At 39.3% G+C, this 12881-nt stretch overlaps 1 protein-coding gene across 5 annotated transcripts in view; it reads right to left on the bottom strand.

Annotated features, from left to right (window-relative positions):
• Positions 1-2435: 2435 nt before the first annotated feature.
• LOC141225924 (uncharacterized) overlaps positions 2436-12881 on the bottom strand; it is a 32020-nt gene continuing 21574 nt past the window's right edge. For all 5 annotated transcript variants that reach the window (XM_073667113.1, XM_073667115.1, XM_073667112.1 and 2 more), the window contains exons 2-4: positions 11019-11590; positions 7883-8050; positions 2436-4052 (exon numbers count right to left, since the gene is read on the bottom strand). In XM_073667113.1, the coding sequence (XP_073523214.1) occupies positions 3835-4052; positions 7883-8050; positions 11019-11571 (939 nt within the window). In that variant the 5' untranslated portion in view covers positions 11572-11590 and the 3' untranslated portion in view covers positions 2436-3834. The remainder of the gene's footprint in view (positions 4053-7882; positions 8051-11018; positions 11591-12881) is intronic.

The raw sequence follows: 12881 nt of genomic DNA, 5'->3' as shown, positions 1-12881 counted from the left end.
TTATCTGCTAAAACTACATTTCCCTTCAGCACTTGCTTCTCTGTGCCGCAGAACCATTCCATCTCTCCAGTAAACGGAGTCCTGACTATTCCCAACTCCCTAAGTTATCATCAAGCTAATCTAAGTGTAAAATTCCAAATTCCTGTTATTGCTTCTCTGTACTCTCTGCTCATGTACAGTATCCTGCCTGACTGATTGTATCTTCCGCTATCTACATCAGTATTGCTGGTTGTGTGATTTTACATCCTTAGCTTGTTGTAGCAGTGGCAGCACAAAGATGTGTTTGTTGCGTGCTGCTGACAGATCGGTTTTGTGAAACTGCAAATACTGCTTTATTGATGCATATAGCAAGAGGTTGACTGGCATTTGCAGTTTCATATCACTGGTCACTCAGCAGGTAACAAGCACAACTCAACTACTATCAGCCCCTATACATACAGCCCCCTCCTCTTCTCGGCCCACTTATACAGAGCCCCCTCCTGCAGTATAGCTCTCTCTCAGCTTCCTGTACACACTCCATCCTGCAATATGTCTTTCCTTTCATCCCTCTGTACACAGCCCATCCTTCTGTACATCTTTATTCTCAGACCCTATATACAGCTCCATCCTGCATTATATCTTTCCTTTAGCCCCTTTATACAGAACCTCATTCTGCAGTACATATCTACTTTGTATACAGCCCCATCATGCAATATATCCTTTCAATTCCTCAATACAGAGCCTTATCCTGCAGTACATTACTCCTTTCAACCTCCTCCTCTCAGATCCTTAATATAGAGCCCTATTCTGAATGATATCTCTTTCATCAATATGCAACTTCGTCTTTTAGTGCATTGATATTCTTAGTTACCAGCACACTCCCTCACTGATGCTTCCTAGTATGAGCTCTGCACTATAATGAAGGAGGCTCCAGCCCATTTCTGTGACATCAACCCTCACAGTAGAAGCTCTGTTGTAGACATGTACTAGAGCACAGCCAGGTTAACTGGATGAAACCTGAGAGGGACTGCACTACACATCACCGTCTATTATTTAGAGCTACTAGAGGACTGGTCCAACCTCAGCTGAAAGTTAAATTAAGTCTAGAGGATCATCCTCGGGGGTAGGGCCAGACTGGGAATGCAATTCAGCAATGGCATTTGAATGCACACTAACCCGTAAAGTCCCACCCAATGCACCCTCACTTCCCAATATCAGGGTCCCTTTTATAAATATGATCCTGCCTGATGTTGGAGAGAATTAAAATTTACTGCAAGACCAGTGGTACCATTTATGGTGCTATTTATATGGTGAAATTATATTGCCACTCTATGCACAAATAATTCCACCATACAGTGATTGAATGCCAGATACTGATCATTACTAAAAACAACTGTAGCAATATCAATATTACCATCAATACTGCAATGGATACAAATAATACTGCCAGACCTTAACCACATATTACCAACATATGCAGTAGTGATACCACCATACTGACTATTAACCAAACCTACTGTCTTAAAGGGAATCTGTCACCCTTTTGAAATCTTGGAGTTAATATGGGCATACAGGTTGTATACAGATGTAATTAGTCATAGCTGTTTGCCTCCTGGATGTCTTGTTAAGATAAATCATCTTTTATTACTTCACTCTTCCAGGAAGATAAGACTGCCTCTGGTCTTCATTATACAGGTTTTCTCCTCCCCTTCTCTTAAGACGTCCCTTTCATGTCATGTGCGCGGCCGGAAATCCAGCCTCAAATTTATAACTTTCTCTTCAAACTATGTTTTCTCTGAGATCATAGAGCATTTCAGAGAAAAATATGCCTGGCTGCAAGGGTGCAGCGATGCTGTGATTCATGCCTCACGTGGTTTGAGCGACATGAATTCAGTGACAAATTTCAATTAAATAATTCCAGAGAATAAAAACAGTGATGCCAATGGCAGGAAACCTTAAACTCACATCTTAAAAGAGTTTTCTCATCTCCTTTCTTTAGAATTGCACTGATCTGCTGCCACCCAGCTTCCTACTGGACAGGGGGCAGTGTGATCCTAAAGATAGATATTTCGGACTGGTGGCATTGTTAGCTTTTCCTTTTTAGCATGGAAGCACTGAAGCTGGCCAGATCCAGCCAGCTTCACAGCTGCATTTACAAGCTCTAGAACAAAAGTTTGCAAGGACGTCTAGGAAACTGGTTACCTGAGACACTTCAATGGTGGCCAGTAATTTAGGCAATGAGCAGTGAACTGTAGAATTATAAATCCCTCTGTTCTTGATAAAGGAAAATAATTTAATATTGAAGTAAATTTCTTGTTTTTTACAAGCACTTTGGGATTTTACCAATTCAATAAGATGAGAAAAACTCATTAACTTGCTATTTTGTTTAAGCCTTCATACATGGCAGTGGTATGACTCACTACCAGTATGCAAATAAAGAATAAGAATCCAATACAGACACTGAATAAATAGTTTATGAGAGCAGAGGCTTAGCAATTTTTCAACATTTGGCAAAATGCTCATTATGTTATATTATTCTGTATTGTTTCATCACTTATAATGCCTAAAGGTTTATACATTAAACAATGATGGCAGAATTTTTTTTTAAAGGCAGCTTAAAAGCATTATTTGATAATAAACGGTATTACTGAGTTCTTATACTAATTAGGCACTTCAGAATATTAATGCAAAGTTTAAAAGTGTACACCATTTTGAGTTGGCAATTAAAAAACTTAATGTAATGTTTTGAGAACAAGAGAAAACATAGTAGTGACATATAAGGCACTTTGACATGAGATGTGGCAAGACTAGACAGCACCACTGCCCAAACATTACACTCAAATAATATATCGTTAGGCTGTGTGCCGACGATGCGATTTTTAAACGTTTCCGCAGTGGCAAAAAAGCTGCAGAAACGCTTTAAAAAACTCATGGTAGAAGGCCTGCCATGTTCCCCAATGATAATCTGCATGTGCTGTGCACATGCTGCGGAAATTTCCGCTGCGGGTTATCATTGCGTAAAAAAACGCAGCACTACCAATAAATTTGCTTAAGCGCTGCGTTTTCACCGCCATTGACTTGCATTGAATCGCTTGGATTCCGCATCACTGCATCTGTAGATGTGGAATCCAAGCGTTTCAATGTGCGGATGGTACCCGGGTCTGGAGGACAGGAGACTCTCCTCCGGACCCGGGTACCATAAAACCTGTAAAAAAAAGAATTAAATAAAAAATAAATATTATATTTACCTTCTGATGGCCTCCGCTTGTCCTCCCTTGCCAGCAGATCGTGGTGGACTGAAGGACCTGCGCTGACGTCATAGTCATATGACGGCAGGTCCTTCAATGTAGTGTACCGCGAGCTGCCCGCACGCCAGGACGGAGCGAAGCAAGACTCCGGGGGCCATCAGAAGGTAAGTATAGATTTATTTTTTTATTTTTAAACATTCTTTAAGGTCACAGTATATAAATCCATGCCGTTTGCATGGATTTATATAGTGTGACCAAGTTGACAAGCACTTTCCAAGAGATGCTAAAATCGCTTGGAAAGAGCTTGTCAACCAGCATGCAGAAATGCATGTGAAGAACGCTTCACTTCTGCATGTCCCTGGCAGGAAAAACGCATGTACAATCCACATGCGTTTTTTCTGCCAGGGAGATGCAGAAGCGCTCAGGAAAAAATCCGGAGCATTTCTGCATCGTGGGCACATAGCCTTAGGGTAGAGACTCTAAGCATGAACAGAATAACTTGTAGCATAGATTTATAAAACGGGTGTTTAGAAAACAAACATCTACTCAAGGCAATTCATACTACCTAAAGAATAGTAACGTTCCATCAATCATAAAAAATCTCAAATCAAACATTTCTTCTTAAGGAACCATTGTATCCTGGGTCCATGTCCTTATCACCAGGTAAGAACTCAAGCCTAAATTGGCCTGTTCTGTTGCTAAATGAAATATAGTCAGGCTGAGAGTCATCTTCTTCTAAAACTGTCATATTGGGATTATAAATCCTGGGTGCATCATATAGTCCTCCAGAAATCACCAGGGTATCTTCAGGTGGAGTATATCCCTCTAAAGAAACAGATGGAAAGGTAAGTAAATCATTACAGGCTCAATTAAAAGGAACACTATCACTATTTTTATGCATTTGTAACTACACCGCGTGCAGAATTATTAGGTAAATGCGTATTTTGATCACATGATACTTTTTATACATGTTGTCCTACTCCAAGCTGCATAGTCTTGAGAGCCAACTACCAATTAAGTAAATCTGGTCATGTGCATCTCTGTAATGAGGAGGGGTGTTGACTAATGACATCAACACCCTATATAAGGTGTGCTTAATTATTAGGCAACTTCCTTTCCTTTGGCAAAATGGGTCAGAAGAGAGATTTGACGGGCTCTGAAAAGTCCAAAATTGTGAGATGTCTTGCAGAGGGATATAACAGTCTTGAAATTTACAAACTTTTGAAGCGTGATCACCGAACAATTAAGCGTTTCATGGCAAATAGCCAACAGGGTCGCAAGAAGCGTGTTGGCCAAAAAAGGAGCAAAAAACTGCCCATGAATTGAGGAAAATCAAGCATGAAGCTGCCAAGATGCCATTCGCCACCAGTTTTGCCATATTTCAGAGCTGCAACATTACTGGAGTATCAAAAGCACAAGGTGTGCGATACTCAGGGACATGGCCAAGGTAAGGAAGGCTGAAAAACGACCACCTTTGAACAAGAAAGATAAAATAAAACGTGAAGAATGGGTTAAGAAATATCTTAAGACTGATTTTTCAAAGGGCCAGATGGATGGGCCAGAGGCTGGATCAGTAAAGGGCAGACTGCTCCACTCTGACTCAGACGCCAGCAAGGTGGAGGTGGGGTACTGGTATGGGCTGGTATCATCAAAGATGAACTTGTGGGACCTTTTCGGGTTGAGGATGGAGTGAAGCTCAACTCCCAGACCTACTGCCAGTTTCTGGAAGACAACTTCTTCAAGCAGTGGTACAGGAAGAAGTCGGTATTGTTCAAGAAAAACATGATTTTCATGCAGGACAATGCTCCATCACATGCATCCAACTAATCCACAGCGTGGCTGGTTAGTAAAGGTCTAAAAGAAGAAAAAATAATGACATGGCCCGCTTGTTCACCTGATCTGAACCTTATAGAGAACCTGTGATCCATCAAAAAGTGTGAGATCTACAGGGAGGGAAAACAGTACACCTCTCGGAACAGTGTCTGGGAGGCTCTGGTGACTGCTGCACGCAATGTTGATCAAAAACAGATCAAGCAACTGACAGAATCTATGGATGGAAGGCTGTTGAGTGTCATCATAAAGAAAGGTGGCTATATTGATCACTAATTTTTTTTGTTTTTGCATGTCAGAAATGTTTATTTCTAAATTTTGTACACTGATATTGGTTTACCTGGTGAAAATAAACAAGTGAGATGGGATTATATTTGGTTTTTATTAAGTTGCCTAATAATTCTGCACAGTAATAGTTACCTGCACAAACAGATATCCTCCTAAGATAGCCATATCTAAAAAAAAACACTCCAACTTCCAAAAATATTAAGCTTGGATATTTATGAGTCTTTTGGGTTGATTAAGAACATAGTTGTTGATCAATAATAAAAATAATCCTCTAAAATACAACTTGCCTAATAATTCTGCACACAGTGTAGTTACGATGTATCAGTGACATGACTATCTTCATTGAGAAGGGTCAGTTACTAGTACAACCCATTTAGAATTTGCAACTACATCCTCATGAAATCCTGAATGCGTGAACACACTCCTATTGTTTAATTAATTTTCCTGTTTTTTATTAATTCTAAAGTAAAAACATTTTATGGATAAAAATAACAATAAAATGTAACTTTATTACTCCCAATATCACTTTTACTTCAGAACATCAAGCAGGTCTTCAAACAGGTTGTGTTTGAATCTGTGCAAGCATACTGTATTACCTGATAGCACATATCTTTTCTAAGTTTGTATTTTTATCTTTATAAACAAGTGATATTATTTAAAAAAAAAAAGTAGAACTTTAAATGGGTTGTCCTTCCATTACATATCACATCCACTTTATACTCCACAAGACTGAAATTGCAACACCGAAGGAAAACTCGTGGAATTATCAAATTTACAAGATCAATAGACATGTTAGTGATCTGCAAATGATAAAAAAATGGAAACAACATTTTCAAAACATATTAATTTATTCAATATCAAGTATGAGCACAACGTGCAGAAATATTCATATTAGATTAATAATGGTTGCCTGAGAAATGTCCTGCCATGCTCAATGCACTTTGCACTCAAATGACCAAGGTTCACTGTGGACAGCTCACTTTGCAATTGAAGACCAATAATGGTTCAGATATTATCAATGGAAGACAAGTCTGGAGATTCTGCAGGCTATATTAGCACATTTAGGTCACACAGGCTGCTGATAGTACCACAAGCAGCATTCATTGTAGTGTTCAAAAACAATTCCTAGGAGGCTTTTATGTTCTATCATGAAGGCATCTTCATGGTGTTGTCCACATGGTCTCCAAGCCAATCAGCAGCTATCACTGAGTTAAAGTCAAAAGTGGGACTTCTTGCTGAAGATAGATTTCCATTCCAGCCTCCATTGCCATCATGCTCTTCACAATTATAGCCTTTGAGAGCAGTGGTTTATGATGTCTAATTTTGCGAGCAGAACAGAATGGAACTGTATGCGCTATTCTTGGAATCTGATAAGAACACTTGGGCAATGCCATGAAGAGGCCATCACGAGGGAATGTCACACCAGTCCTACTCCTGGGATTATGGAATGAGGAGGAATAATGTATGGTAGTCAGACCCCTCTAGTCTAAAATCCAGGTACATGAACAGCTTAATGCTACATTGATTTATCGGTGCAACTTTTCCGAAGTGTACCTAGGCCATTTTTTAACATGACAACACCATGCCTCATGTTGCTGGTGCTACTGTGAGTAATCTTTGTGGCTTAAACATGCTACCATGGCCTGTAGCATTTCCATACTTGTCTCTCATCAAGCACATCTGGGACGTCATTGATCTGCAATTGCAAAGAGAGCTGCCAGCAGCAGACCTTGATGTTTTGTGTGCCCAAGTGCATTCAGTGGTGTGGCAGAACATTGCTCAGACATCCATTAATAACGACATTGATAGCATTACAAGGTATGTAATCGCATGTATTTCTGTGCATGGCGCTCATACTTTATACTGAATAAATTGAAATGTTTTGTGTTTTCATCATTTGCCTCTCATTAAAATGTTCTTCAATCCTGTGATTCATAATTCTACAACCTTTTCTTCTTCGTGTTGCAATTTCAATATTGAGGAGTATAGATTATAAAAAAATGAATATTAGTTGCAATTTATATGCTGTTATAAAACAATCCACTCAGGAATTATGGTATTAACATACATAATATGGTGCCACCTGGTTTATAATTATATGTCCACCTATTGAGCTCAGTGCTTACAGTCATGTGGGTTCAGTCAGTCTCCCTACGATTAGTTGTCTTTATAGTTAGTGTATGTTCGCTGCAGAGCAATTATTAGAAATAGCTCCCAGGTCATATTCTCTACATTGAACATCAGATTACTATGGAGAGAACTGTCCGTGTGATGTACTCAGCTCAGTAGTTGGACATGCACATTCCTATACACTTTGAACACCAAGTGGCTTAACTGAATTGTTTTTTAAAACATTTTGTTACATTTATATTAATTACTTTAAAGAAATAAGCCAACATATAAGATAAGAAATACAGATTCACTTCTACATCAAAAGAAGCTAATTCAATGATTTTAATTTGTAGCATGATATTTCCTGGTGGTTCTTCGTAATAATTTCAGGTATTTGACTAATTCTATACTATTTCAAGTCTTACCTGATTCATATATATTTTCATGGAGAGGTTGGTGAGAGTACTGAGACCTTCGTTTTCTAAATTTGTTGAAAGAGAAGGCGAGGATGGTCAACAGTACCACAGCTAAGATAGTGCTAAAGATGGATGTCAAAACGGTCTCAGAGTAATTCATTCCTTTCCCTTTTTTAACTAAAACAAAAAAAAAGGTTGGAAATACACTTATCTATTGCTGCTGGAGCTAAATTATATATATATCTATATATAGAGATATATGTACAGTACAGACCAAAAGTTTGGACACACCTTCTCATTTAAAGATTTTTATGTATTTTCATGGCTATGAAAATTGTACATTCACACTGAAGGCATCAAAACTATGAATTACCACATGTGGAATTATATAGTTAACAAAAAAGTGTGAAACAACTGAAAATATGTCTTATATTCTAGGTTCTTCAAAGTAGCCACCTTTTGCTTTGATGACTGCTTTGCACACTCTTGGTATTCTCTTGATGAGCTTCAAGAGGTAGAGGGCATATCAAATTTACACTGTTATACAAGCTGTACCCTGACTACTCAAAACATTGTATATATTTTCCACATTTATATCAAACCTTATTAATTTTTTTAATGGATGCCACAGGTACCCAATATAACCTATGCTGCTTTGCACATGTCTGTGTTTTTACACGAACCATGTGTCCATGTAAACCACACGGAGACATGTCCGTTTTGTACCTGCAGCACGGATGAGAAGGGCCAATATAAGATGCACACTGATGGCACACTGATGACACACTGGTCCAAAACACTGGACATCGGTATTGTTTTTTTCCGATACAGGTTCTATGCGGACGTGCGAAAAGGGCCTAACACGGTACAAAGATATATTTCTCCTAGATTCAGTGTAATAATTTATTTTCAGATATTAGTTTAAAGGAGAATAATTCATGCTGCATAAAAAGGACCACATAACTGCAAATGCCGGGAGGTAGGGACATGGCATCACAATGCAGCAAAATCCTACAGTATAGTTGTTGGGTGTTCAGTTGCCAAATTGGAATTATACAATAGGTATGGTATAAAAAAAAAGTAAATCGTGTGTGCATAATGTTTTCGTACTTCATTTTTGTTAAAACACTTTTATTCACCTCTCCCTCCACACAACCTCTCGGCAAAAAAACGTAACAAAGAATGCTACGTTGGTTGGTACTTGGTAGTTACATGTAACTTTCATGGTAAAGAACTTGCGTCAACAAACAACAAAATTGTTGTACATATGTCTGTTAAATTGGACTAGTAAAACAGTTATGCAAAAATGTAATCTTTTTTCAAATTATTTTTATTATAGATTTTTTTGTTCAAATTCCCCACCCCAGTAACAAAAGTTCCTTAACCCTAAAAAAGTATGTTCCAGTACGAGGAAAGCACATCTGACATATTTTGGAAGTAAACTTGGCTATGGATAAGGAATAGTGATGAGTGAACGTGCTCGGATAACCGAGTATCTTCGGCGTGCTGTTATATTATGTTCGAGTCCCTGAGTCTGCATGATTTGTGGCTGTTAGACAGCCTCAACACATGAGGATTCCCTAACAAGCAGGCAATCCCTGCATATGTTGAAGCTGTCTAACAGCCGCAAATCATGCAGAGCTCGAACATAATATACGAGCACGCCAAAGATACTCGGTAAGCACCCAAGCATGCTCGGTTAACCCCTTATCTGAGCACATTCGCTCATCACTAAAAAGGAAGTTTACTTCAGAAATGCGTCAGTGTTTGATGACCTGTGTTCAGTGGTTTTAGCACTTATGGACTAAAGATACAATAAACACAAAGTTTTCTTTAGAAGGATGGATTGCTGGCTTTTCTCTTACTGGAATATATTGACAACCGTTGCCTAAGCTGCTGAGCACCCTGGATGAACCCATTACAGGTGTGGTGAGCTGTTGGTTTTCTTAAGTTAAAAAATTATGTTGCTATGTAGGTAAACGCATAGAAAGGAGGTGCATTAAAAGTCAGCAGTATTGTGGCGTGTATGCTTGTTAAATTAGACTAGCACAACAGTTATGTAAAAACGTAACCTTCTTTGGTAGGTTTTTTATTTTTTATATTTTTGTTTAAATCATATCCTCCTTGACAAAAAACGCAAAGTAAGTCTAAAATGCTTTGTTGCTATGTAGCTACACGTAGGTTCACACCCAGGAAGTAACATGCAGCCACACCTTGCAGTATGGTTGACCGGTGTACAGTTGCAAAATTGAACTATTAAAACACTGATTCAAAAAATAAAATGTGTCCTTAAAAGAGTTTAAAAAAAACAACACCATCCCAGAGCCTTTCACAAAAAAGATGGGATCAGAAAAGACAACAGGTAATGTCCCAACAGCTAGCACCTGCAACAGGCCGCTGTATTCAGGAGACATGCACAGGTCTAATATTGAACTATTACAACAAATAAGTGTGCAAAAAATTATTTATTTATATAACCCGGACACTGTGTTAGGTAGACAGTGGTGTTTACATTTCTGGAATGTGGAGATTTTTATTTGTCTTTAACATAAAAAATGAAAAATAAATAAACACAATCACTTGTTTGCAGACTGAAGAATACAATTAAATGCTGGGGTTGAGATATCACAGCTCAATCAATTCCCAGACACACTGGCTCTGAAGGTACAGTACCTCCCTATACCATCTGAATCTTTGTATTATTATTCACAGCCTGAGACAACTACTCCCATTTTTAATGTGCTTCAGAGAAGCAGTAGTACACCACTATCAGATTTTTTTAAACCATTTTCTATCATTATTTGTTATCAGCTATGTGCTCTGATCTCCTGTCAATAGGCTGTAAAATCTTAAAATGACCTCTACTTGACCAGTCCGCATTTATTATAATCCCTGTGATAGTCCCCTCCAATTGGCTGTTCTAGACCATCTGACATAATCACTGCTAGGCATTAAAGGGAAGCCCGCACAGTTGTGTCTGCTTTTTTTTCCTTGCGAATCGGATCACAAATTGTTTGAATTCCTGTTGACCTGAGATTTTTATAAAATAAGAATCGAGGTTGATCGATCTGATCATATCTAATAATGGGTAATTATTTTAGCTTCCATTTTACAGAGACCAATATGAAAAGTTTTGCCAGCCTACCTGACACTAAAGTTGTGTTTGTCTCCGCTGGTAGTGTTGTTGCATTGAGCTGAGGAGTTGATGATTTTTGGGTTGGAAGAACACTTTTTGTGTTATTGCTGTTAGTGTCAACTGTGCTGCTCACTTGTCCTGTCTTTGATGTAGCAACAGATGAATGCAAAGTTGTCGAAGCATTGACTGTGCTGCTCATGTTTCCAGTCTCTGGTACAGCACCCGATAAATGTAAAGTTGTGGAATCAGTAGTAGATTCAGTCTCAGGACTGTTCTTCACAGGTGCAGGCGTAGTTAAAAGTGACAGCTTAGTTGAGTGCTCAGTTGTTGTGCTGTCATTAAATATTGAATTAGAACTTGAGTTCAAGAGAGGATAAACTGTAGCTTCTCCTAATGTAAAAGCTGGTGTGTGAGGAGGCACAATGTCTGAGCTTATTGAAGTCGCAGCATGCGAATGGCCCTCGGTTGGAGTTACTTCAGTTGTGGCTTTTACATTCCAAGATGCAGAAGTGCAAAGAAGGAGAAAAAGTGCAGATGTTCTTGAATACATTGTAACCACCATTTGTCTGGTCTCTTAAAGGCTAGAAAGAAATACAAAGATATGAATTAGTACCTATTTTGTGCATGTATTTTTATAATCTAAAACCAGTTTTGTCATTTTGGGGCATAAAAGTATTTACATAATCTAAAAGCTGAAAGACCAAACATTGTTAATTGACATCTATCTGATAATAACGATCTTACAAATCTCAACTGTAAGAATATCTACAACTTAGCTAGTATATTTAAATTCTGTATCCATTACTTTTTATACATTATATATTCATACATGGGCGTACCCAGGATCAAAACTAGGGGGGGCAAGCCATGGTCACAGATACCAAAGAGAAATATATATATAGTACAATGCAAAGATTTCACTTCTTACATTACATGAGTGATATCTATTGTAAATTCCACAATAGCTCAGAAACCAGCGAATCACTCCACACCTTATACTGGCCCCCATAAAATGCTCCATACAGGATACTGGTCCGCATATAACACTCCATACAGAATACTGGCCCCCATATAACGCTCCATGCAGAATACTGGCCCCCATATAATGCTCCCTACAGAATACTGGCTCCCATATAACGCTCTATACAGGATACTGGCCCCCATATAATGCTCCATACAGAATACTGGCCCCCTTATAACGCTCCATACAGGATACTGGCCCCCATATAACGATCCATACAGGATACTGGCCCCCATATAATGCTCCATACAGAATACTGGCCCCCATAAAATGCTCCATACAGAATACTGGCCCCCATATAACGCTCCATACAGAATACTGGCCCCCATATAACGCTCCATGCAGGATACTGGCCCCCATATAACGCTCCATGCAGGATACTGGCCCCATATAACACTCCATGCAGGCTGTTCCCCACACATAATGCCTCATGCAGGCTGTCCCCCCCACATAATGCCCCACGCAGGCTGTTCCCCCCACATAATGCCCCACCAGGCTGTTCCCCCCACATAATGCCCCATGCAGGCTGTTCCCCCCCATATAATGCCCTATGTAGGATGTCACCCCCCTTATAATGCCCCATGCAGGATGACACCCCCCCTTCCTTACTTTGCCCCATGCAGGATGTCACACACACCCCCTCCCTTATAATGCCTCTTGCAGACTGTCACACACTCCCCCTCCCTTATAATGCCCCATGCAGTATGTCACACACTCCCCCTCCCTTATAATGCCCCATGCAGGATGTCACACCCCCCTCTCTTATAATGCCCCATGCAGGATGTCACACACCCCCCTCCCTTATAATGCCCCATGCAGGATGTCACCCCCCCTTATAATGCCCCATGCAG

Source organism: Phyllobates terribilis, unplaced genomic scaffold, assembly GCF_046119375.1.
Source record: "Phyllobates terribilis strain yellow unplaced genomic scaffold, ASM4611937v1 Scaffold_2__4_contigs__length_985480577, whole genome shotgun sequence".
In the NCBI taxonomy this organism is placed as follows: domain Eukaryota; kingdom Metazoa; phylum Chordata; class Amphibia; order Anura; family Dendrobatidae; genus Phyllobates; species Phyllobates terribilis.
Note: the sequence above shows the minus strand (reverse complement) of the source record. Positions and strands in the feature narration are given on the sequence as shown.